Source organism: Dysidea avara, chromosome 1, assembly GCF_963678975.1.
Source record: "Dysidea avara chromosome 1, odDysAvar1.4, whole genome shotgun sequence".
In the NCBI taxonomy this organism is placed as follows: Eukaryota; Metazoa; Porifera; class Demospongiae; order Dictyoceratida; family Dysideidae; genus Dysidea; species Dysidea avara.
The window spans coordinates 14,928,434-14,955,072 of NC_089272.1; the positions used below are offsets into that span (position 1 = coordinate 14,928,434).

Genomic DNA, 26,639 nt, shown 5'->3' on the forward strand with positions numbered 1-26,639 from the left:
TCAACAACAGACATATATGTTGTAATGGATATTGTACTTTTATGGCTTCTCCACAGGAAATCTATGGTAAAAATTTTGGGTGACCGTAAAAATTGTGTTACACATTTGAACAAAACATTTTGAAATATTTTTTTAGTGGGTCAAGCAGAGCTACAAATTATCCAATTTCAAAATCATGCATAATTGCATCCATCAGTTATTAAATATTATTGAGGATCCAGCTCAATGCATACATACTGTGCTATAAGCTATTTATTTGGAAAGATTGTTTTGAAGTGTCATTGTTGTAACTCTTTGTATATGGTCATTTCTCCTATCACAGATTGTCCTGATGAACCCATCAATGTTGGGTTGTTTGATGTTACTTCACGTGATCTCTTCATTAACTGGACTGAACCTCATGACAATAATGCTCCAGTTACTGGTTACAATATCACCTACCAGAATCCTGATTGTCTGGTAATGGCACCTAATAATCAACCACAAGATGTGACAGTGACTAGTATGGAGGAGCAGGCCATGATCAATGACCTTCATCCTGGGGAGAATTATAGTTTTATTGTGATTGCCATCAATGATATTTGTCCCAGTGTACCCAGTACACCAGTTAGTGTTAGAACAATGGAGGAAGGTATTGTGATAGAGTAGTAGTTAGTGTCCAAAGTAACTGTAATATGGTGTACTGACATGTATGATTTTCTCTGTATGCCTTTCTATCCAAAATGTACATAGGTGTTAAATAGTTTTACCCTACAAATGTTTTGCATGTATATCCCTTAATGGCTTTAGAGAATTTCAACAGGTAAAATATCTTATGCTTGCGCCAGGAGTACAAGAATACCACAAGGTGGCTTACAATGTTTATGAACTCCTGACTTGTTGTTGGGATCATCATTGTATTACATTTCTTCTCCAATTTCCAGCTCCTCGTGTTGCTCCAATGGTGGCTACTCCAGTCCCAACTACTACAACTATTAATGTAACATGGAATGAGTTAGCTTGTCAAGATCATCGTGGGGTCATCACACATTATGAAGTACGCTACAACACTTCAGACTTTAATGAGGATAAATCACTAACACTCAATACTACAATGGGAGATGATACTTGTTTGATGATAGAAAACTTGGAAGAGTTTGGTAACTACACTATAGAAGCGAGGGCCCATACTGCAGCAGGAGCTGGTCCTTACAGTTCACCTATTGATGTACAAACATTACCAGACAGTAAGTGAATTACACTTATGTTTAATGTAAACCATTTTATGCTAAAATTCCTATACTGCTTTCACACTCTATGAACAATTATTTAGATGAAATTTATTGTATGCATTCAACCAGGACTGTGTAAATGCTACAAGGCACCTTGTGGTACTTATTGCTCTTGATTTAACTTATCATCTAGATTACATGCTGCCATATGGTGCAAAATATATAAGTGACTAGTTTTCAAAATGGCTTTTCCCCCATTTTTTCTGTTTAGCTGATATTGCCAGGATGCTTATCCCCCAAAAATTACATAAACATAATTACAGCTAATCTGAGTTTAGTGTATACAGTTACAGTATACGCAATGTATTATGTGGAATTTCTCTCTTTTTCATTCCCGACAGTTCCCAGTGGTCCAGTAACTGATCTAAATGTGACAAATATTGATCCTACTACAGTGGAACTCAGTTGGGGTCCAGTTATGGCTAGAGAACAAAATGGGATTATGTTATCATACAACATCTACTATCAACAGTATGATAGCATATCTAGTGACTACATGATGATTATTAATGTAACAGAGATGGTAAGAACTATCGTTTAAGGGCTTAAACTTCTCCTATTAAATGGTTGAACTATGTTTTGTGAAACAAATCTATTCAATTTATTCTATGTCTGTTATTTAACTTATTTATGAACAAGCCTTTCTACAGTACTAGCTAGTCAGGCAAAACATGTTGGCTACATAACTTGATGTATTAATCAAGACACTCGCACTTACAGACCCTGTATGTATGTATGTACTGTATTCATGATCAGTATTGAAATATTGAGGTTATGGTTTGTTGGTTTGCTTTTGCATGTGCCAATGGTCAGTTTATTAGCTAGAAACATTTTGTTCACAGGAACTTAACATCACTGGTCTATATGAGTCTCAGTTATACACATTTGAAGTAACAGCTAACAACCAAGTTGGGGAGAGTGATGTGAATGCTACTACTATGATTATTACCAATGAATCAAGTAAGTGTACATTGTTGTTATCCTATAAGTGAGAAATAGAGTTCTTCATGTTCAGTGTGTTTATACTAGTCACATCAGATTTTGTATATGCAAGCCAATAAGTATGCAATACTTGCACAATTAACTTACAAATAGGAATGGTCAATTTATAAATGATTTACCATTGTATTCTTACAGCTCCTGCCACTACAGTACAAAACATAATGATAGTAAATCTCACTGATCCAGTGATTAGTGTGGTGTTTACATGGGACCCTCCATCAGATCCTAATGGATTCATCCGTTACTATCGTGTTGAGTTCCAGGAGATATCTGATGGTAGTGGTGGAGGTAGAAGAAAGCAGGTCACACCAGTAAACACAGAAGTGATGAATGCGTTTACTAACTTTACTGGACCTGGTGAAGCTCCTACCAATATCACATTGGATAATCTAGGTTAGTGTTATTACCGTAGTATGCAAAGAGCATACTCTTCATAGAGCAATCAACGTTATCATACATTTGTTCTTACTAGTTGCTTACCGGATGTACAGATATTCAGTGTTTACTGCCACTTCTGTTGGTGAAGGCCCTCCACTTGATGGCACTTTCCTGACCAGAGAAGACAGTGAGTGGTTTATATACCAGTGCTGAAATAATGGGGTACACATAATCATGTACATCCACACTCATTAATTGAAGTATTAAACATTTTCTGTATAATAAATAGGTGTATGCATATGTGTACTTTTCCTATTCCCCAGCTCCACTTGCACCCAATAATCTCACAGTAAACTATCCTGGGATGTCTCGTAACTCAACTACCCTGGTGGTCACTTGGGATAGACTGGCATGTGATCAAGGTGTCCTCTCTGGTTATGAACTCTGTTATGTCCCAACCTCAGTGGGTGATTGTGTTAGTAATGGAATAAGAGTGAACATCACTAGTCCTGATACACTGTGGTACACTATTAATGATTTATCTATTAACACTAACTACACTGTTGAGGTGAGAGGAAGGACTGGAGCAGGTCTAGGAGATCCTGTAACTGCTGCACATTCTACTGATGAAGATGGTTAGTACATATGTAAATTTCAGATGATATATAAGTGTAGTACAGTACTGTATGTACAGCTGTATTGTATGGCATACTGTACTAATTACATTCACCTGATTTCTGATAGCATCAAAAAATTGAACATTTGTCCTCTCCCCAAGTACACAAACTACATTTCATGTTAACAACATGTGTGCCATGCTTCCCTCCCAGTGCTGGATGTGCATGTATGAAAGATTTTTGAAATATCACTTTTCTGGCACTTGTCATAAGGCTTTTGTCCCATGGTATAAATAACTTTATAGAGCTCTTAAAAGTATTGATAGGTGTCTTTTGCAGTCAAAGTGAAAATAAGGGCTCAAAGTTTAGTGTGAATTATCGTTCCTAAGAGTTAAGTACATTTTCAGTGTTTCTCAAACTTTGGCAGGGAACATGTTTTACAGCACATCATCAGTGGGGCAAAAACATGTGTTCATCCCTCTAATGTTGATTATTGCAGGTGGATTTAGTGTATTGAAATGATGTTTAAATACACTGGAACTTTATGTTAAGATTGCATAATAAAAATATGTAGCGTTATATTATGCTCTTCTATGGCTAACCACGTTTAGAGCTTATCATGTCGATGTGTCTGTTTTCTAGCACCTACTCTTGTGATGAACCTAAGAGCAGTGTTTACAGCTGGGAATAACCCCAGAGGAACATATACAATCACTTGGACACCTCCTAATGCAATCAATGGATCATATTATCAACAATTAGACTATTCCTTCATTTCAGCTTATACTGTTGGACCTCAGTTCAATGGTACATTAACTGAAACAATAGGACAAGGAGAAGGCCAACATGTCATTCCTGATGCTTTCTACTTCAGTGACTACACTTTTGCCATCACAGCTATCAATATCAAATACTCTATTGACCATGGTCCTGTTGAGATTCAAAATCAAAGTAGTCCTGCAGGTACAGAGGTACCATGTGTATTATCATAAAAAAATAGTATGGGTGTAATATAGTACTGTATGTTTGTAGAGAATACTCTGTTGCCAGAAGTGGTTGGATGCAATATAAATGCCACTGATTTTTTAACCTTTCATTTGCATGCGTAATTTGGATACCAAGACACAGATTATGGGAAATTGATCTCAGCAGCAGTTAGTGGTCTCCAATTTATCTTTTGAGTGTTTTTATAATGAATATTTGAGTTTCATTTCAACTGTGTAAGGTTTCTATTCACATAATCCCTAACGTTATAAGTGATCATGCACTTGGGGTAGTAGTGGCAAAACAGTTGAATACATTTAGCTTGAAGTGGACTTTCTAAGGACACTTGTATAATATTCTCAGAAGGCTTGGTTATAGTTTCTATGGAAATATATGCACTGTAAAACTCCTCTGCTCTGCTAGAATTTTTTAAAATTAAACATTTATGGTGTTTTAGAACTCCTTATAATGAGCTTATGTGTGACTAAAACACTATTTTAGATTCCCTAAAATTTCGGCATCTCTAAATATTTGGTACTCCCCGTATATTGAATGCAATATGCTACAAACTTCGGCAAACAAGACAAAATTTCTAATTATAAGTGTGCTAATTTTTCAACACCTGGACGAAGATCTCTTGAGTACTGATGATACCCAGTGACCTTACACAATATGCTACATCAATGCTGGATGAAGTACCAAGTGTGAAATTGTTCAGGATACGTGTCCAATGATGTCATCATGTGACAGCACAGCTATATATTGCAAAACGATCATTTCCAAGTTCCTGTTCACAGAATAAGATCTCTGCAATAACTGAAAGGGCCTAAAATAATATCCTTGAAACATGATACCATCTGATAACGCTGTCCACTGTTATGTCGTGGAGCATTTCAGCATCTGGTAGCGAGATTTAATTAATTATCACATGCAAACCAAGGTAGCCTATAATAATTATTGATTATAGTTTCTATTTTTATTAGTTGTTGAAATACTTAATATTATGTCTGAGCGATTGTATTCATAAGCGATGTAGTTGATTGTCCTCCTGGATGATGCAGGCACTCACAGTATAGCACATTTCCTCACACATTGCTGATTCATGGTATCATTATTCTGCCTCAAGGCATTTCTGTTGTTCCCTGTAGAAAGAAATCCAGAAAGTAATAGTTAAATGTAAACCGATCAATAACATAGCCTTGAAGCATGCAGGATGTATCAGGAATTTATCCCGACAATAGCACCAGGTTGCACACTTTTTTCTAATTGTTTGGCCAGACAGTAATGGAATTTATTTATTCTACTGAATTTTTAGGGATCTAACGGTAGTATCTTTTTGAATGTCGTAATTCTAAATTATTGAACTTTTCAACAACCATATGTGACCGGAATTCATATAACAAGGCTTCCACACACACAAAATCAAACTTACGATTTTACCAGAAATGGATTGCTGGTCTAATACACTATCATATTTCACACTGTACTTCCTTCAGCACTGGCAAGTCTGGTTTCCGTAGCAGCTTTCTTCCGACCCTGTCAAAGCCACGAGTGTGAGATTGGCACCATTAAATGGCCATGGCTTTGTGATAATGGTGTGTAGTGAGCTGGGACTTCACAGAGAGCTCGCCAATAGTGTTCTCAGTCAATTTGGAGTAATTTGAGGGCCATGGAGGGTCATGGAGAGCCCAAACTTGGCCTCTGGATTCCAATCGTCTTCTTACTCCATTTTATACCCGTATATTAAGACCACCGTCCACCCCCACCCTCCCACCCTATTACTACCATCTGTGATATTATTACCCGCTCGAAAAAAGCTGCTCAAAACAGGGCAAATTTTGGGTATCAGAAATGTATACACCCACTCAGTGATAGCTAGTGAACAGATGAACAATTGGTGCAAATTTTGTTTGCACAGCTGTAGGCACTGGTAAGTTATTACACAATGATTCATTAAAATCGCCATATCTCCTAACAAAGCTTTGTGCGTCGAAGCCTTGGCTTTTTGTATGCCATTTATATTGTATCTAACAATGTTGTGTATATTGTCTTTGTAGCACCTACAGCTGTTCGTGACCTCACAGCTGTTCCATCATCTCTTACTTCAATCTACCTCACTTGGAAGCATCCCGAATATCCCAACAGTCAGCTAACTCAGTATATCATTTACTATAAAGCAAATCCCAGTGTGATTCAAATGTTTCCTGGCATATTAAGTGATGACTTCAATGTTAGTTTACCACTGTCATTCCCTATGACACATTACTATTTGACCGGGTTATCAGTCTTCACTAACTACTCTATTCACATGTCAGTGATGGGATATGGTGTTCCTACTGCTTCTATTGAACTAGAGATCTTTGAGAGAACTAGCACATCGGGTAAGATTTTGAGGCATCGCAAATTTTAGACTGTAAAGGTTGATGTCTGTTTATTGGATCTGAACTAAAAGGACTTTGCAGCCTAATGCGACATCTGGAATTTAATTGAATTTGAATTGTGGCAAAAGTGATCATTGTTAATGTGGTGAACCTTTACGCAGTGTGTAGTTGTTCTATACCATATGCGTATTTTGTACCATATGCATATGGTACATATCGTACGCGAATGGTATGTACCATACATATATGATGAAAAAATCATACGGTACATACTGTACGTGTATGGTACTACCATATGTGTATGGTTGTACCATATGAGTATGCATTTCTACCATTTGTGTTTACTTTTTCTACATACCTTTTTTGCAGGTAGACATAGTTTGCTATTTTTACCATGGTTTTTGATGCTTCTAGCTTTCACCCTAAAACCAGCCTCACAATACCTTCATGGCACCTTAACAGTATTGGTTAGGTATAACTAAGCCCAAAAGTTCCTTCAGTGTGACCCAAAACACTTCCAAAAAGTTGCTACGAATCTCTTTATTTGGTGGAATTTTCTACTGACTAACTGCTTGACTGATGCCTTCAGACAAACATACCTTGATAATGACTAAGGCTATGGGCTTGTCTTCATTATTCAATGTCGCTTCAGCCCAACAGGTGCCTTGTACAGTGCATACTTCATGCAATATACCTGTGTTCTCCTTTGTGTCCCATTTAACTTTGCTGACAGTGCCAGGTGTCGATTTGCGGTCACACCATTGATTGTGCCCTATGTTTGTAATGGGTATCATCCATATCTGCTGTGAGTGGATTGATTTGCAGGGGTCCTTTTCATAGTGTCCTTCATATGTATGCTGTGTATTGGACTGAACATAGCTGAAGACGAAGTGTAATGGCCTCTTTGCTGTTTCAGTAATTATTGGTAATTGGGACTCACGTTCAGATGAAAACAAACCTGGTGCCATTCTTTCTTCTAATGCAGTGTGCACAGGTTCATCAGTCATAATAATGATACAAAAAAGTAATCAAAAATTTAAGTTCAATTAGGGACCAAAGAAGTAAAAAGCAGTACAACAAGAGAAGTCGCTTACACCTGAAGATATATTATGAACATTTAATCCCTACTTCACTCTATACCCTTGACTGAAGTAAGGATGAAATGTCCTCTAGTATATCTTCAGGTGTAGGGAAATCTCCCTTGTTTCACTTCGTTTTATTTCTTTGAACTTAAATTTCCTAATGCTTACTTCTACATGTGGTACATACAGTGTATACACCTGTATGTAGTCATAGGGTACTTTTGTGTGCAATTATTTCATGAAGAATAATTCACATCAGGTCCTGTTATCATCAGTGATGGAGGAGGAGATGTTGAGAATCAGTCAATAATTAATGCTTTTAGTGACAATGGCACACTGACCCTAACATGTACCCCTGGTAATATGTTTGATATTGTTGAATGGACAATGATCAATCAGACTGGAACTGTTGAGAGACAGTACACAAAATTATTTAATGTCTCATCTTTAGCAATGTTTGTAAATCCAAGTGATGATTTTGCATCATATCTGATTTGTGATTACTTAGATTACAGATATTTGCGAAAAGATGTGTTTGTTACTAAAGGTAAGATATTCATTGTTATGTAGGTCTGAAGTGAATATTGCTATGACATTGTTTCAGAAAATCCTTACTACTCATTGTTAACTAACCAGACTTTGGTAGTGCCATTGGGTAGTAGTCCAGTCATCAGTATTATCATTGCCATTGATTCTGATGGTACAAGATCTCAACAGGATAATATCACTAACTCTTTAGTGTTCACTCATGCTAATAATAATGGTGCTGTAGTAGGAGTGGATGGACTTGAAAAAGATCCTGTTAACTTTCAGTTGTACCATTACACATTTCCACCAGTACAGGACGGTGATGAGGGTATCTACACCATTACAGCAGGTTAGTATTATTGAAATACCCTGTACAATATACTTGGGGCTAGTTACTAAAAAATTGGACCATATGTATAATTAATATAAATAGTAATTGGCTAACCATCGTAGATACATGTATACAATGTATGTTATATCAGGAGCAGATCCAGAAACTAGCAAGAGGAGAAGCACAAACAGACTAAATTGTATGTAGTTGGGGAGAGCAGATTCTCTCAGCTGTATTCTTCTGAAGCAGCTAATAACCACCTCTTGGTATTGTGTCATTGTTTATTTATTTATTTATTTATTTATTAAGGCTTTACAGCATGTTGACTTTAGCCATTTTGGCTTTTGCAGTTGGTTGTGAAGTCTTAAAAGCTGTTTAACGGGCTATGAATCCAGCACACAATAATTTTTAAGAGGCACTTAGTACACACAAAGGTTTTGGGTGACAGCTGCTTTAGTAATATGTACAATATCATGAGTTACATAAATTGATTTTGGCCTGACAAGGTTTAGCATTTTAATCAAAAGTAGTATGACTCCTCCACAAAGGGAGGGAGGAAAGGTTATTTGCCCCAAATTAGTGTTGTTTCAGTTAACTGTAACTAAAACTAAAAGTACTTTTAGTAAGGTGAATATATTTAAGTTAATTAAAACTATAACTAAAACAAACGTATATAATCACTGAAACTATAACTATAACTAAAATCAAATCTATATTATTACTAAAACTAAAACTATAACTAAAACAAACATATATAATCACCAAAACTATAACTATAACTAAAATTAAATTTATATTATTGAATTGTCTCCAGAAGAGAAAGAAATTGAGCATTACAAGCAAGAAAATTTTACAGTTGAGCTTGAAGATGATCCATTTTACTTTTGGAATTGTACCACTTATTTCCCTCTTATTGCAGCTGTTGCTTGTGATGTTTTATGCATACCTGCTTCAACAGCCCCTGTAGTCCGGTAGATATAACTAAAAAAAGGGGTGAACCCAGAAAAAGTTTGAAGAAATCTGAATTTGGTATCATTAGAAAGCAAATTTTTCATAGAATAACATATCCAAAATCCTCTAAAATCCACCTTGGGGAAATTTTTTATGGCCAATTTAGTATTGAGGCATAAAAAATTCAGGAAAGTGGATCTTCCACGCATATCCAATTTACCAACTGTGACAACTCATAACTTCAGATTGGAAAATGGTATTGACTTGAAATTTGATCAGTAATGAGCACTAGCATCACTTATTAGGTAGAGAAAATTTCAGATTGATATTCAACTTGAACACTAAGTTGTGGTTTCTCAATCGGATGTATTTGCAGACCCATTTTTGCAAATCTGGTCATTTGTGACCAACAAAAATGTGCTATCCTTAAATTATTTTTTCACAAGAAATAGTTTCCTTAGCACTTCTGCAACTCTCTCCTCCACATTTTGCAACACACTAATAATCCATGTTTGCAACAAGAGCATAATATTGCTACCACATGGATTTGTAGTGGAAAGCTGGAATTTATATTGTACAAAATTAATTATATGATCTATGGGACTGGTCCCATGTCTATCATCATCGGTTGCAGCCTTAGTCCTTCTAGTTTCCAGCCCCATATTAAGTTCAATAACTTCTTGCATCAGGTAAAACCATTGATCCTGAAAGCTCCATCCAACTGCAAGGGTTAGCACACTTTCACAGCTCGCATGTGTAATAACTTTCTGATGCCACCATTTCCATGTACGTACTTTGTTTTGTATACCTGAGACTCCTCAATAAATCAGACTGATTCCCATCAAACTCCAACTTTTTCAACATGTGAATTGTTGCATTATATAATCCATCATCAACTTTTCAATTGTTTGCACATCATTTGATTACTGATTAGTCTGACTTTACCTATTCAAATGTTGCGGACATTGTATCACAGCCACCCAGGCATGTGAAAAGAGGACCTACATATGTGCCCAATAACGTCATCATTTTTCCAGATCTTCAAATGTTTTACAACCTTTGAATGAAAAGAGATATGTACTTGTCATGTTCTGCTTCCAGCGTGCACCAGTAGCACAAGAACTTCATTATTGTCATCAGCTACAACATTCACTCTACTTCCTTCAATTGCTAAATTATATTATTGAAGTGTGCATTGGACCATCAGTATGTCAGAATCTCCATGTGTGCAATCAGTGTGTAGGGCTGGCAGCATCCCCAGGTATGTTACGGTATGTGCAGGTGCAGATATTCAGTCAAGTGAATCTACGGAAGCATACAAAAGCCAGGAAGTTTTCTTGCAAATGAAAAGAGCAAACATCAATTAATTGTCCAATATCTGAGAGATGATGCCCAGGTTGTGCAGAGTAATTTGGATACTGACACACTGATTGTTCAATGTGCACTTCAATTTGCAATTGAGGGAAGTAAAGTGTGTTGTAGCTGATGACACTGATGTTCTTGTCCTCCTGCATGATGCACCAGAGCATAGCAAGTATATATTTTCTTTCAGAGGTTGGGAAATATTTGACAATTGGAAAATTGATGACATTATTGGGCACATAGGTCCTAGTGTAACATCATAATTACATCTTCTCTTTTCGCATGCTTGCATGGAGTGGCTGTGATACAACATCTGCGACATTTGAACGGGGTAAAGTTGGCCTAATCAAGAAGAAAATGATGTGCAAATGATTGCAAGAACACTTTCACAACTTGTATGTGCATCTACAAGTTATTCATTAGAAGGAACTTAATGATTAACTTGATCCATTACCATAATGGAGCTGGAAACTAGAAGGATCGAGGCTGTATGCAACTGATGATAACAGAAATGGGACTAACACCAGAAGTCCTAACTTAAATTTGTACAATACAAATGCAAGCTTTTTACTGTAAATCCATGTGGTAGCAACATTATGCTCTCAGTGTAATCATGGATTAAAGTATGTTGAAGCATGTGGCAGTTGCAGGGGAGAGAGTTGCAGAAGTGCTGAAGAAACTGTTTACAATAATCATGACAAATATATTTGTTCAGAACTTACATGATAGGCACCTTTTTTATTTCTATAACTAGTCTTATCCTTATTTCATACAGCTAATATTGATTGCAATGAATTTCGTATGAGAAAATATTTTAAGGATAATATGCATTTTTGTTAGCCAAAAATGACCAGATTTGCAAAAATAGGTCTACCAAATGCATTTAATAAAGAAACCACAACTTAGTATACAAGGTGAATATCAACCAGAAAGTTTCTGCAACTAATAAGTGATGCTGGTGATCACTACTGATCAAATTTCAAGTCAATACCATTTTCCAATCTGAAGTTATGAGTTGTCAAAGTTGGTAAATTGGTTATGTGTGGAAGATCCACTTTCCTGAACCCAGTCACATATACCTCAATACTAACTAAATTGGCCATAAAAAATTTCCCCAAGGTGGATTTTAGAGGATTTTGGATATGTTATTCTATGAAAACTTTGCTTTCTAATGATATCAAAATCAGCTTTCTTCGAATTTTTTCTGGGTCCAACCTTAAATCTACCAGACTACTATTGAAAGAGTATCTTCTACAAGTAGGGAATCAACATCTGGCAAACGCAACAGACTTACTGATAGTAACTTAGAAAGGGAAGTTCTACTAAGAAAGAATAATGAATACCTGTGACAGATTGCGTCATATGCACTATATTAAGTATTGTATTAATCTATATCATAAAAAAATTGACAGGTCTTGTAATACAAAGATTTTGTATTACTAAGCTGGTAAAATGGTACTGAGATTATAACAAGAGTTTCATTCACATAAAATATAGTCACTTTGTGCTTACTATTAAAGCTAAACAAGGTTTTCTTATGTACAACTAAAACTATAACTAAAAGGTTTTCAGATACATAACTAAAACTGTGTCTAAAACTAAAAGGTTTCCAAGTTTTAACTAGAACTAGAACTAGAACTAAAACATTTTCATGTACATAACTAAAACTGTAACTAAAACTAAAAGGTTTTCATGTTTTAACTATAACTATAACTAAAACTAAAAGGTTTTTATGTTTCTAACTATAACTAGAACTAGAACTAAAAGATTTTGATGTACATAACTAAAACTGTAACTAAAACTAAAAGGTTTTCATGTTTTTAACTGTAACTATAACTAAAACTAAAACAACAAAGAGTGAATAACCATAACTAAATCAATAACTAAAAAGAATTAAGGAAGATTACTATAACTAAAACTAAAATTATTGATGAAACTAGCTACAACTATAGCTAAAACTAAAACTAAAACTCCATACTAAAACAACACTACCCCAAATGCTCCATCCTGGATTCGCCATTGATTAACTGTATTAAACTTGTCATTGGCTGCCTTGTAGGTGTGATAACAAATTATGTTTCTTTCACAAAAGTTGATTGTGTGCCTACTGCACATGTTTGGATTTTGCGTAGTCACTCTATGACCATTATTCCAATCCACCAAAAGACATTTCTGCAGTAGTTAAGTCTATTTATAGACCAATTTACTTGCAAGTGGTTTACCATATAAGCATGACGAAAGGTTGGCCTTTAGTACATGAACAACTGGTTTTACTGTAACTCCATGGAAAGTTTTCAGATTCGCAAAAAAAATGGTACTGACATTGCTTTTTGGGCCTCCTTAGGGTGTAGCAAAGTTCAACATAAGTATGCTGCAAAAAGAAGAAGGATAAGGCAAAAAAGCACAGAAAATTCCAAATTTGTAGTCATTCTTGTCTTGGGAGTGCCTGGGGTGATTTTGCTCAAATTTGGGTATGTGAAATGAGGAGTCAGTCACTCATGGACAATCAAAATTTGTGAAATTCCAGATATTTTCTGTATATCACTGATCGTGTAATGAACGAGGTCCTTTGTGACTTCCTGACTAAAATCAAAAATGTTGCCATTTGCTATGAAATTTGGATTGAGATATGAAATTGACCATTAATATTGTCGTGAAGTTTGAAAGTAGCTAACCCCTTGGTGAGCAACTCCACTGCAAAAATCATTTTATTCAGATAAAGGAATGTATCATTTATTGCCTTCCTGTGACTGTTCATGCATAGTAGGTTTAGAAGGTTATATTATAGTCATTAAAGACATGATTAAAATCCAATGGATATCTGCAAGTAGGCATCATGACATACCATTTGTATCACATGGTTTGTCAGATGCTCCTAAAAGGTCATAAATTGCTCCATCATTTGTGAGAAATCCATATGCATAGCTGCCAGGGCTGGTGAATCACAATGCATTAATATACATTTTGCAGTGACCTTCCAAAATTCAGTTATGTAGTTCTTTATAATTGTATTTTAAGGCTTCGAATCCTTCCAGTTAGGCCTTGTGGTACTGTAAAATTCATTCTAAAACATTTCTGAGAATTGGTTATATGCAGTCTGTGGCGGATCTAGATGGGTTTCTGGGGTTTTGACAGAAACGCCCTTTTAAATTTAGCTCAGTGACAGTATAAATACATAAACATTGTTGTACTGACAATTTTAAACAACTATATACCACTGTATATCAGTAGCATGCATGCAGCTGCACTTAACTGACACCATTTATAGCTATTAAACCCTCAGCAACACTTCACTTTTCATCTCCCACTGCATTAAAAACGATCAAGATACTCTAATAGAGCAATCAAGTAAATACTCTAATAGTGCTATCAAAGCTACAGCTATAGTCACCATCTTTTCCCTATAGTTAGCTATAATATTTACAGTTTAAAACATTCAATTTATTGTAATTGCTAACTAACAGTAGCCTAAAATCTGATCTTAGAGCTTCTAAAATTGACAATTTTCTGGAGAAACGTCATCAGTTGCCTTATTCAGCTATACCAACTTCCAGAAACCCCCTTTAAAAATCCTATATCCGCCACTGATACTATCGCGTAAAATACAGTACTACAACTAGTTGGCTGGACTGTAGCCAAACAACTGTATATATCTGATCATGCCTCAAGGCAGAACCCCATTTTAAAAAGTCCACTGTACTCTGCAATAAATAAGTCAAAGTAATACATTATAATATAATAGGATTTTGCATTACTCACTACACCGATACTCTACCACTATTACCTGTATTACCACTATTACCCATATTACCATTATTACATACTTAATCACCATTCCATACATAATGACATCACAGTGATGTAATCTAAGGACAAGATACACATAGAACCTCTCCGCTTTATAGAATAGTAAGTAAGTGGTGTACTACTATTAAATAAGAAATGTTATGAGCTTAGGAGCATAATATAAGTGACATTCTAAGAGCTTGGAAAATAAAAAAAATGGAAGATTTTTAAAGCACTTTGTGCAAACATTTGAGCACTTGAGTGGTGGGTTTTACATTATGTTGTTATTTTAGGTTTATAAAGATAGTGATATTCACCAAGCACATTATAAACTGAATTCATACAGTCTCGTAGTGTTAACCAGTGCATTGCAACCATCTTTGCGTACCTTATACAAACCTGTACATAATAAACTCATGGCTAAATTTAGTTTGATATTGCAATATCTGGTTACAATGGATAACCTATTCTTGTAGGTATAGATGATGTACAACTTCTGAATATTGAAATTCGACTTAACATAATGAGAGAAGAAGGTATGTAAATGTATGGATTTTTTAAAATTACATTTTAAAAATTGCATTTAGTGTTAAATCTCACAAGATCATTTTCATCAATCACTCTACTGGAAGGAAATACCATTACCTTATCATGTACTCCATCTATAATGGAAGTTGTTTTGTTGTGGACTCACAATGGAGCAGATGTTATACAAAGAGATGACATATCATTTTCTCCACCACCACTCAATCATAACTTAATGATAGCCAATCCTAGAGTAGGGGACAGTGGTATTTACACTTGTCGTGTTGCCATTGAAGATGCGTTGGTTGAACAAAATATCACAGTAAATGTTATTGCAGGTAACATAGTGTATAGCTAGTTGTGTGGTGTAAGCTCAAGAAATTCTATTGTCTGTAATTTTTTTTAAATAACACGTTTTAAGGTAGTTAACAGTTAACACTAGTTTGGGTATGAAATAAATTCACTACCTAATTTGTTTTAAGTTTCATCAAAAAACAATGTTATCTTGTTGATTTATTTCAGTAGAAAATGTTACGAAAATAATATTATTACAGGATAATTGCAATACAAAATGTTTCAGCATTACCCGAAATTCAAATTTAATCCCCACCCTGGTTTATTTCAAAGTTTATAGTCTAAAAGTATCTGCACTTTTTAATTACTTTTTTTTAATCACATCAGAACAATCACAATAAACAGCTAAATCAAAACAGGTCATCACTTGCGAAAATGACTCAATATAAAATAATTGAAATTATAACTAATCACTACATAAATTACTTAGACATCAACAGGCATAACAGCTGGGAGACCAGCTCCATTATCTGTACCTGACCTCCAACCTACCCCTGATCCTATCTCAAACACAGGTGCTGTAGCTTGGATGACAGAAAATGACAATTGAGCCCTGATCCAGCTCAATAACATTGCACTTTAATTATCCCCCTAGTTTTAGCACATTCTATTGCAATGATCCAATTTTTTGTTTGTTTGTAAACTTAATTTCATATTGGAAATCTTCTATAACACTGCATCAAAGGAAAGTATGACACCAGATGTATGAGGCTATATTTGCATGACCACATGTGCAATCCTATACTGAGTGATAATAGCAAAGTTGCCATTTAGCCCTAGTAATGAAAAACTGGGAATCTGGCATCAATCTGCTTACTATAACTGTTGTAAATAAATGTGATGCAAAGTTACAGATGATTTCCATACATTCTTGCATTATAAGCAACACATGAAGGCAGTGATGCACTACCCACAAATCAACACCTTAGTTTGCACTGAAGAAATTGGACACAAAGAGGTCCATGATGCATGTATTGTATGCACTGTGGTATGCCAAAATCTGAAAAACTCAACCCCATGGCATTATCTGTTATTGAGTTACACTCGCATCAGTCATGACAGATAATTATCAATATTATAAATTTTTACTAAATAAAAAATAGATTTATGGCAACTTACTGGAAGCATTTTGGGTCACACTGAAATCACTTTTGGGCTTGACTATACCAAGGCAGCATAAAGGTATTGTGAGGAATTTCTGGTCAATACTTTTGCAGAAAAGCACAGCCTTTCATGATCTCTACTATACAGTACTACACGTAACTGTATTGTATGATATGGGTAGGATAGGAATAAACTCCACATACTATACATATGTGACCAGGCCTGCGAAAATAAGGTATATGGGCACACACTACACCTCACTACATACCATTGCATATCTCAGTATTGGAACAGAATATTTTCATTCTGTAACTTGTATGGTAAAGCCAACTAAATGTGTAATAAGTGCTGAAAATTTCATAGAAATGCAAAAATGGAATACGAAGTTATGATGCATCAACATTTGAAAAAGTAGGCAATTTTTTGTGCCCACATGCCCTATTTTCGCAGGCCCAGTCACATATTATATATGGAAGACATGCTCACATTCAGTTTAGCTTTTATTCTATGGTACCTGCCCTATGTGCAGAACCATTTTACATTCTACATTAACCACAATAAAAGTTGTCATGGGTAGAGGCTGGTGATAAACTTTGTGAGGTAGCTAGATGATGAGCATCTCAGTTTGTGCATGGATCATGTTGATACATGCACATATAGGTGGGTAAATGGTTAAATGCTGTCAATATCAGACACATAAAAATGTCACAAAAAGGTGGCAATGAAGAGAGAAGTTGTCATAGGCAGGAATTGAACCTGAACCTTACAGTTAACAATTCTATCGCTATGGCTGATTTTTGCAGGAATGTACCTCAAGTTTTCCTCTGTACCAACGCCTTCAAGCTCTGAAGAGAACAAATGAAAAAATGTAGAGATTTCTAACAACAACTTGAAGTTACCTGACGATGAGCATTAATTTTTTCAAAGTTCTGTGTCGATGCATGCTTTAGCTGCCCAGTGAGCGACCAGATGAAGAAAGAATCCAGATGGATAGATAGACAGTTTTTCACCTTTATAATTTTATGTAGGTAGATAGACAGATGATAGATAGGTATTCCATTTCAAGAATCTATACAAAACACTCCAAAAGAGCATACAGTATATATAATATAAAAAGGTGTAAAATTGCAATTTTGGTTTAGCTAATTGAGGACTCTTATTTACCATCAGAGCTTGATGTTTTACTTTCACAGACTGCAAACTGTCTGCAGATCTGGTCTGAGGTTTTTTTCTACATTTTTGTTATTAATTTCAATGTCAATATTCCAATTTACAGGGTCCCAGTAGGATAGTATGTAATAATAAACTTCCTCTGTCTACAAGAAAGTGACATACACTGCTTCCGTAATATACACATCGTGCTGGAGTGTCACCATTGCAGTGTTGACTCATTGTTTAGTACAGACTACAGTACGAATTCTAGAGAATAAAAGGGATATGGCTCAGACAGTTTTGTTTCTTATAGTACATGCAATAGTGTTTATACAGTATGTGTTATTTTCTTTGATATGTTGCTTATCTTGTTGTACTTTATATGTAAAATTATCTTCATCTACCAGCATGTCACATGTGTTATAATCACATGTACCACTTTCACACCTCAGATCAAAGGAAAGCCAGTGCATATATATCACATATCGCACTGACTCAAAATGTTAACAAGATATATGCACTGCTACCAGTGCATATATTTTGTTAAGGCAATGCGTATATCTCGTTAACTTGAGACATTGCACACCTAATAGGAGTGCACGCTACATATATCCAGAAATCATCAGATTTATTTGATGTTATACTGTTATCCTCTTCCCTTATATAGGGAATCAAGCAAGCTGTGATTGTGGGATTGAATTCTGCCAAACAACCTGTGATTGTGGGATTCAATTTTAATACATCAACAGTAATTTGTTTTTTCTTTTGTAAATGTAGCAATTAAAGTAACATAAGTAACACTAGTTTCTTTAAATTGCTACATTAGCAAAAATCAAATCAAACTACTGTTTGATGTATTAAAATTGAATCCCACAATCACAGTTTGTTTGGCAAAATTCAATCCCACAATCACAGCTTACTTGGTTCCCTATATAAGAGAAGGGTATAGCAACTAAAGTTTTTTGCCAATTAGGTGGGTCTACATGCTAAAGTAAAACATATTAGTTATACCATGGGCACTCATGCTTTGCCTGTATATATGCACTCCCACTAGGACTGCAATAACTATTACATAATTTCTGTTTTTAGCATGTGTAGATGACTTTGCTGGAGGTATATTTTGGAGCAACAGTAGACGAAATGTGTCCGTTACTCAACCTTGTTCAGAACTACATCCTAGTTTTCGTTCTGGTGTGAACATTGAGAGGCAATGCCTAAGTAATGGAAGTTGGTCATCAATTGATATGAGTAATTGTACCATGTTCAGGAATTCCTACCCAGTTGTGGTAGTGTACTTTACGGTGACTACTGATAACATGTATGCAGGAGATTCATCAGCCATCATCAATAATGTTAGTATTGTGATCCTGCATAATAAGTAGAACTTAATTCAGACTGCAACAAAATTACTCACATTTTTAGTACCAATTTTCCATGTAAGCATTACTTAAGTAATAAATCAAGTACGTTGTGGCCATGGAGATGTGTCGTATTTGTTAAAGTCATAAGATTGATGATCATACAACATTGTTTACATGTCTGTATGTATTTTTTGGTGTATACTATATTCACACAAAATACTGTAGACAAGTTGTGAAAAAAGTTGCTGCCTTGGATGAATAAAGTTGTGAAATCAAAAATGGTGGCCAAGAAATGGCTACAATGATGTTTATGCTAATAACTTTTGATAATGACTGTGTGTGCATTATTACGTTGCAATCATTTCTTGGCTATAACATTTGATTTCACAACTCTTTTTTTACCCAGGCTATTGAAGGCTGTACCTTTTTTGCTCTTGTGTATTGTAGAATAATATGATAAAGTTTACTAACAACAGCCATGATTGTATTGTATCATTTTATCAATGTGATGTGTATGTGTTATTTTCAGGTTTATAGTCAACTCCAAGTAAATTCTACCATTGAAATAATTAATAGTGTCAATATGTCCTGGAGTTATAGCTCACAGTTAATAAGTTTCATGTTGTCATTCAATCTTCGATTAATGTCAGTTTCTTCTGATGATGTTGAAAATGTTCAAAACAGTTTAGAGGAAAACATGGCTGCAATTTTCCCGGTTGGTGTTGATCTCACTGATGGATCTAATGTGTTGGCTTTTCAGCCAAATTGTAAGTGCAATTTGTGGAAATAATGTGTATGAATTTTTGTTAAATGCATACAGCAAGTTGCTCCTGTGTTTTAAGTGCTGAGACTTCAATACAAACAGTGTGTACTGGACCTAGTACCCCACCATGTTTGTGTAGTCCACAAAGTTGTACAGTAAGTTACTATACTTCATCGGTTAACACCTAAGTCATGTTGTATTTTACAGTGTAACAGTCCCACTTATGTTGGTGATGGCAGTGTGTGTGGATTAGACTCAGACAGTGATGGATTTCCTGATGTCAGCTTGGGCTGTGATCAACCTCAATGTAAACAGGTGTGTAAACAAATAATATTGCATTGAATTAATATGATTGTTCTATAGGATCTCTGTCCTGACATATATAGTATCACTAGTACTGGTGAACAAAGTGGATCATTCTGTACCAAGATGGATAACACTACAGGTCAGTAATATACATGTTTATAGTTTGAAATTGGCAACCGAGTAGTCATCGTTTTGTTCACTAAAGTTATCAATTATTTCCAAGATCACGACATTTTCTGTTGTCAGCAACTTACATATTTGATTGCCATATATATAATTAGATCACCGACACATCTCAGCTATTGTCATGTTAGAGTGTTACTTAACTGCATCAGTAGAGTAATAATAATACTAGTGCAATGTAGAGTGTACAAGGCTTTAGGCTGTATCTAAATTCCATTTCCAAACCTTAGATTAAATATTTTTATCAAGAAAATTGTATTGGTTCAAAATGCTAGCATGATTTGCATTTACATTTAGCTCTGTTTGCGTAGCTGTTATGCACATATGTGACCATATTTAAAACCATCCTTTTCCACACATGGCGAAAAATTTGTAGAAAAACTCAATTGAAAATTTCGGTAATTTTTTTAAATTAATATTTTTACGCATTTGGGTAAAGCAACTATTAAATCTTCTTGCTGTGAAGTTCACAACCAAAGCTCCTTTCTGCTAGGATATATGGATGGTTTTATCAGACCATGTAGTAATTTCACACTGCGTGACACATCAATTAACTTACAAATGGGGTAATTTGTTCAGGTGCTGGAATGGTTAATTAAAACTAGTCTTGAGACAATGATACATGCCGTTTAATTGCAGAACAGTACCAAGAATACTTCATTCAACTGCCAGAAATCTCTTTATGTATTTTAGATGGTAGAAATTGACATATTTGTCAACAAAGTGTTTTGTCACCATTTGTTCCACTTAATCACTCGCAGAATTTAATGCATTACTATTGGACTTAGTTTGTAATGTATTAGACAGTAAATTGGCCATATCTCTGGAATGCTTTAAGATATCAAGCTAAATTTTTGACACGAGATGGATAAGCACCCAATTCCTCAATTGAGCTATAAAACAGAAAATTGACCAATGGGTGGAAAAGAATGGTTTTCCAAAATAGGGTTACATATGTGTGTATCCTGATTGACTTCTTGCTCAAATAAAGTGATCCACACCCTATGTATATAATATATATATATATGTACCACTCTGCGTGGGCAGTTCAAAGACACCGCCAGTGCCATAATTTGTATATTGCAGTGCTGCAGACCGCAGCGAGTGCATTATAACTTATAACGTACTGGTTGCGGTTTTGTAGACCACAGCGAGAGCATTATAAGTTATAATGCACCAACCGCAGCGCAATATACAGATATTGCACTGGCTGCAGTTTTGTGCAGCATAGTACAAGTGCCAGTGGTAAAGACCACTACGACACCTCACCTAATAGGTGGAAAGACACTTCACAGATCACTCAAATTCTTTTATAGCCTGACATGTAAAGGTCGATTGTGGGCCATAACGTCACCAATACGTATAATGTTTACAAGCAGCCAATGGCGATCGAAAAAGCCAATGCGGGTGGCCACAACTCTAGTCTACATATATATAAACGTACTTATACACCTTACTAGTCTGGTGCCATCTTAGCCCAGATTAAACTGTAGTCCACTCAACAATGACTCAATAAATCAAATATATTCTAAATAATACTAACCTTTATGTTCGATGCCACCAGATTCAAGTTTAGCCAGTGTGAATTGTAAGAATTAGACTAGTATCGTTTAGTAGTTAGGTTTTGTTTACTTAAACCGTCTATTTAGCTGCTTTTTTTCGCTCGAGAGAATTACTATGTGATTAGTCTGGTGCTTAGTCTATATGGCACGCTGGCATGCTGAGCACTACATGATGAAAGTCGAACAGCGAATGCAGGTTAGTGATATAACCCATAGCGTACTAGCTTTCAATATCTCAGGTGGCTGCAGTACTGCAGGGGGAACATCATCGCAATGTCCGGCTTAGTTACCCACAATCGATGTTAGAAACCTGGTCTTTATAAGTGTTGCAGCTGCCTTGTGAGACTCTCCCCACCTATTAGGTGAGTGGTACATAACAGTTATACAACGTGCACTCGTGCTCTGCCTGTATAAACGCACTTGCCTTCGGGCCTGACGGCCCTCAGGCTCGTGCGTTGATATCAGGCAGAGCACTCGTGGCCGTTGTATAACTATATAATATACCACACCTGTGGTTGAATTCAAAAGCGCCGTGCTGTGGTATATAACTGATATACCACGGCAAACTGTGGTATATAACTGATCTACCATGTTTTGTGGCTACGCTTACCATATATGGTGTAACTTTACACATTCTGCGAAATCCTTATCTAAACAGTAAACAAGTCTCTAAGAACAAGCGCCTAAATCAACCGACAATTATTTACCTCAGGAACTTGAACAAGTTTCAATGAACTCTTGTCTTCTTCGTGGATAATTCACTAATCGCGACTATGTGGGCGTGGCACTGTTAAAAGTGTAAAACGTCTGATCCATCAAGAATTTCTATTGATTTCCATCTCCAGGAGGTGCTGTTTCACTATAACTTACTATCTAAAATTGTTTTCATCTACTGGGGTGTAGAATATAACAGTTATAACACGATTACTTGGGATATAACTAAATACACGCACTCTCACTCGAGCGCTCTCGTGAATCGTGCGTATATTTTAGTCATATCCCTCATAAGCGTGTTATAACTATAAAATGTACCATGATCATGTGAAACTTCAAAGGTGCCACTGGTTGCATAAAGGGCATATACATCCCCAACCCTCAGGTGAGTATATATATACCTACCTTAGGTGAGTATATATATATGTACCACTCTGCGTGGGCAGTTCAAAGGCACCGCCAGTGCCATAATTTGTATATTGCACTGCAGCGAGTGCATTATAACTTATAACGCACTGGTTGCGGTTTTGTAGACCACAACGAGTGCATTATAAGTTATAATGCACCGACCGCAGTGCAATATACAGATATTGCACTAGCTGCGGTTTTATGCAGCATAGCATAAGTGCCGGTGGCGAAGACCACTACGACACCTCACCTAATAGGTGGAAGGACACTTCACAGATCACTCGAATTCTTTTATAGCCTGACATGTAAAGGTCGATTGTGGGCCATAACGTCACCAATACGTATAATGTTTACAAGCAGCCAATGGCGATCGAAAAAGCCAACACGGGTGGCCACAACTCTAGTCTACATATATATAAACGTACTTATACACCTTACTAGTCTGGTGCCATCTTAGCCCAGATTAAACTGTAGTCCACTTCGACAATGACTCAATAAAACAAATATATTCTAAATAATACTAACCTTTACGTTCGATTGTGGTAACCAGTTTTGTCATGCCACCAGATTCAAGTTTAGCCAGTGTGAATAGTAAGAATTAGACTAGTATCGTTTAGTAGTTGGGTTTTGTTTACTTAAAACGTCTATTTAGCTACTTTTTTTCGCTCGAGGGAATCACTATGGCGATTAGTCTGGCGCTTAGTCTATATGGCGATTTAGTGATCATGCTGGCATGTTAAGCACTACATAATGAGAGTTGAACAGCGAATGCAGGTTAGTGACATAACCCATAGCGTACTAGCTTTCAATATCTCAGGTGGCTGCAGTACTGCAGGGGGAACGTCATCGCAACGTCCGGCTTAGTTACCCACAATCGATGTTAGAAACCTGGCCTTTATAAGTGTTACAGCTGTCTTGTGAGACTCTCTCCACCTATTAGGTGAGTGGTACATAACAGTTATACAACGTGCACTCGTGCTCTGCCTGTATAAACGCACTTGCCTTCGGGCCTAACGGCCCTCAGGCTCGTGCGTTTATATCAGGCAGAGCACTCGTGGCCGTTGTATAACTATATAATATACTCACCTCAGGTAGGTATATATATACTCACCTGGGATGTCACATTACGGGCTGATAGCCTGACGTGGGCAGGCAAACAATGCCCATGCTAGCATGACTAATCACCCAGATAACTCAGGCTAATAGCCTTCGTCATGCTAGACGATCAATCACCCCAGCCAGTAAGAGTCCAACCACTGGACTCATTTTATACCCATACCTAACAACTTCGATGATGGGTGGCAGCAAGTAACGTTGCTCCTACATTTGCTGATATGAACGGACAAGTCCTGGCGATATACAGAGATATGTTTACTAAGTCCCACAATCAATTTGATTCTTCATTGTGAGAGCTGAATTGTGAAAGAAACGTTTCCAGCATGTCTACAATGCCAAACTATGGCGAATTAAGTGTAAGTATAAACTTTAAGTTGGTTTGTGTGCATATGGGTTGTTAGTAAGTAATGTAGTGCAGATTAATTTAGAAACATGGTATATATCATATGAACCATGGCTCATTTCGGTTTATTGCACTTATATACACCCCTCCTCCTCAGTCATCGGAAGTTTACTGTTGATAAGTGCAATACACCTCGTAGCCATGGTTTATATATTACATATGCTCCAAAGTGTTTTAAGGTTCTGCAATAAAGAATCTGATGCATTTATACTACTAACAGCATGGGTAGCAGTAAAATTTGGGATAGATGCCATGAGTGTCATAATGAAAATGGCTAAAATTTCACAACATAAAGCTGAGTAAAATTTACATTTTTAATGTAGCAAAACAAGAGTGGTGTTTATCCCAAATTTAACAGATACCAATGCTGCTCAGACCTAATACTATGGGTTAAAGCAACATTTGTTGAAGTATGGTTGCTATGGCTCAAATTTCAAATCGCTGAAAAATTCCATGGAAGTGGTTGCTAGCCTATAGTTCCCTGTTACCTAGCAACCATTACCATGGTGACAGTATATAAGACAGAATGTGTTTGGGCTATAACACCTATATATACCCAAGCAGCTAATACCAAGCAACTACTGATATTTCACTGTTGCCAGTAAAATTTGGGAGTAATTCACTGCTGTGATGGGAACCTTTGTATTGGCAGTGAGTATATGTATATCATTTATGATTATGTTACAACTATTAGGTTTTAACTCTAAATCTGTGTATATATATATTGATACAGAGTTTATTGGGTGTCCACTTGAACAAGATGCCACATGGAACATAACATGGCCAGCAACTAACATTAGTGAAGTAACACAGCAAAAATGTCGTGGTGGTAGTGAAGCTGAAGGTACAGTATAATATGCTATGGTATAACATTTAACCCATGCAATGACAGCCAAATTCTCATGCAGGGACCACTGGCTGAATTGCCAAATCACATCATACTAACCATCCACTACACAGACTACTTAGTAATCATATACGTAAATACTCACTTTTAGCTAAGGAGGTTGACTGTGTTGTTTTTGTTTACATAACAGTAACCGTAACGAAGTTATCAAACAACAAAGTCTAAACTTTGGTAAAAACCAGCCCAAACAAACAACCGAATCCCAACTAACTATTTACAAAAGTGTCTTACACTCCAAAGAACTAGTTTACTTACAGTGCAATCCATTCCACAGCTGGTTTCTTCATGATTTGTCCCATTTTGCTGTTGCACCTGTGTATGTGCACACGTTTCTGCCATCACATCCAGGACAAAGCAGCCAACTGTTGACTTTACGTGTCTCCATCAATGTATAACACTTTCACAATACTTATCAGCTCCAAAAACAATAAACTCACCAATCTATGAAAGGACACTATTACATAACAAAAGTGGACTAGTCCAGAAAGGATCCAGTTATCACAGAAATGGGTACTGTACGGGTGTGTCTGTTTCAGTACTAGTGTATCTTGCTATGAAACGTATTTTACAAATTGCTACAGTTTATTCTATGAGTGAGTTATGATGCCAAGCCGCCATATGGCAGCAGTGGCCGTTAATGGGTTAATATTGACTACACACATATGTTAACAGAGTTTGCATATAGTGTGTAATGAAACTGGACAAACTACATTCATACAGGTATTGCTACTAGACAATGTCTTGATGGTGGTCAGTGGGGTTCTCCAAATGTGTCACAATGTAGAACAGTTGAGCAAATAAGACTTGAAATTAGAGCTGAAGAATTGGTTACTCTTGTTGAAAATATATTTGTTAATGAGGATAGAGACTTGACACAAACATTCATGCCAGAAGCTGTGGAGGATATTGCTGATGAACTACAGGAGATCACAAACACTACACAACCTCTTCTGCCAAATGATGTGTCCTCAGCTGTTAACACTTTAGATTCTATCATTGAGTAAGTGGTTACACATCAACAGTAGTTTTTAACTTTTCTATATACACTGCAAATAACCTTGTACATTAGAGTCAAGGAATGTGGAACTGTTTATAGGGACCTGCCTAT

General features: G+C 36.2%; 1 protein-coding gene across 1 annotated transcript in view; it reads left to right on the top strand.

Moving 5' to 3' along the window:
- The window catches only part of LOC136260456 (uncharacterized), a 99,850-nt gene that overhangs the window by 43,112 nt on the left and 30,099 nt on the right, over nucleotides 1–26,639 (top strand). Inside the window, exons 26-45 of the mRNA XM_066054219.1 lie at nucleotides 323–631; nucleotides 924–1,226; nucleotides 1,613–1,794; nucleotides 2,114–2,231; nucleotides 2,409–2,666; nucleotides 2,746–2,838; nucleotides 2,975–3,286; nucleotides 3,911–4,231; nucleotides 6,310–6,633; nucleotides 7,975–8,262; nucleotides 8,320–8,592; nucleotides 15,150–15,209; nucleotides 15,261–15,536; nucleotides 18,898–19,160; nucleotides 19,699–19,936; nucleotides 19,990–20,087; nucleotides 20,140–20,247; nucleotides 20,296–20,377; nucleotides 25,358–25,468; nucleotides 26,252–26,531. Of these exons, the coding sequence (XP_065910291.1) occupies nucleotides 323–631; nucleotides 924–1,226; nucleotides 1,613–1,794; nucleotides 2,114–2,231; nucleotides 2,409–2,666; nucleotides 2,746–2,838; nucleotides 2,975–3,286; nucleotides 3,911–4,231; nucleotides 6,310–6,633; nucleotides 7,975–8,262; nucleotides 8,320–8,592; nucleotides 15,150–15,209; nucleotides 15,261–15,536; nucleotides 18,898–19,160; nucleotides 19,699–19,936; nucleotides 19,990–20,087; nucleotides 20,140–20,247; nucleotides 20,296–20,377; nucleotides 25,358–25,468; nucleotides 26,252–26,531 (4,297 nt within the window). The remainder of the gene's footprint in view (nucleotides 1–322; nucleotides 632–923; nucleotides 1,227–1,612; nucleotides 1,795–2,113; nucleotides 2,232–2,408; nucleotides 2,667–2,745; nucleotides 2,839–2,974; nucleotides 3,287–3,910; nucleotides 4,232–6,309; nucleotides 6,634–7,974; nucleotides 8,263–8,319; nucleotides 8,593–15,149; nucleotides 15,210–15,260; nucleotides 15,537–18,897; nucleotides 19,161–19,698; nucleotides 19,937–19,989; nucleotides 20,088–20,139; nucleotides 20,248–20,295; nucleotides 20,378–25,357; nucleotides 25,469–26,251; nucleotides 26,532–26,639) is intronic.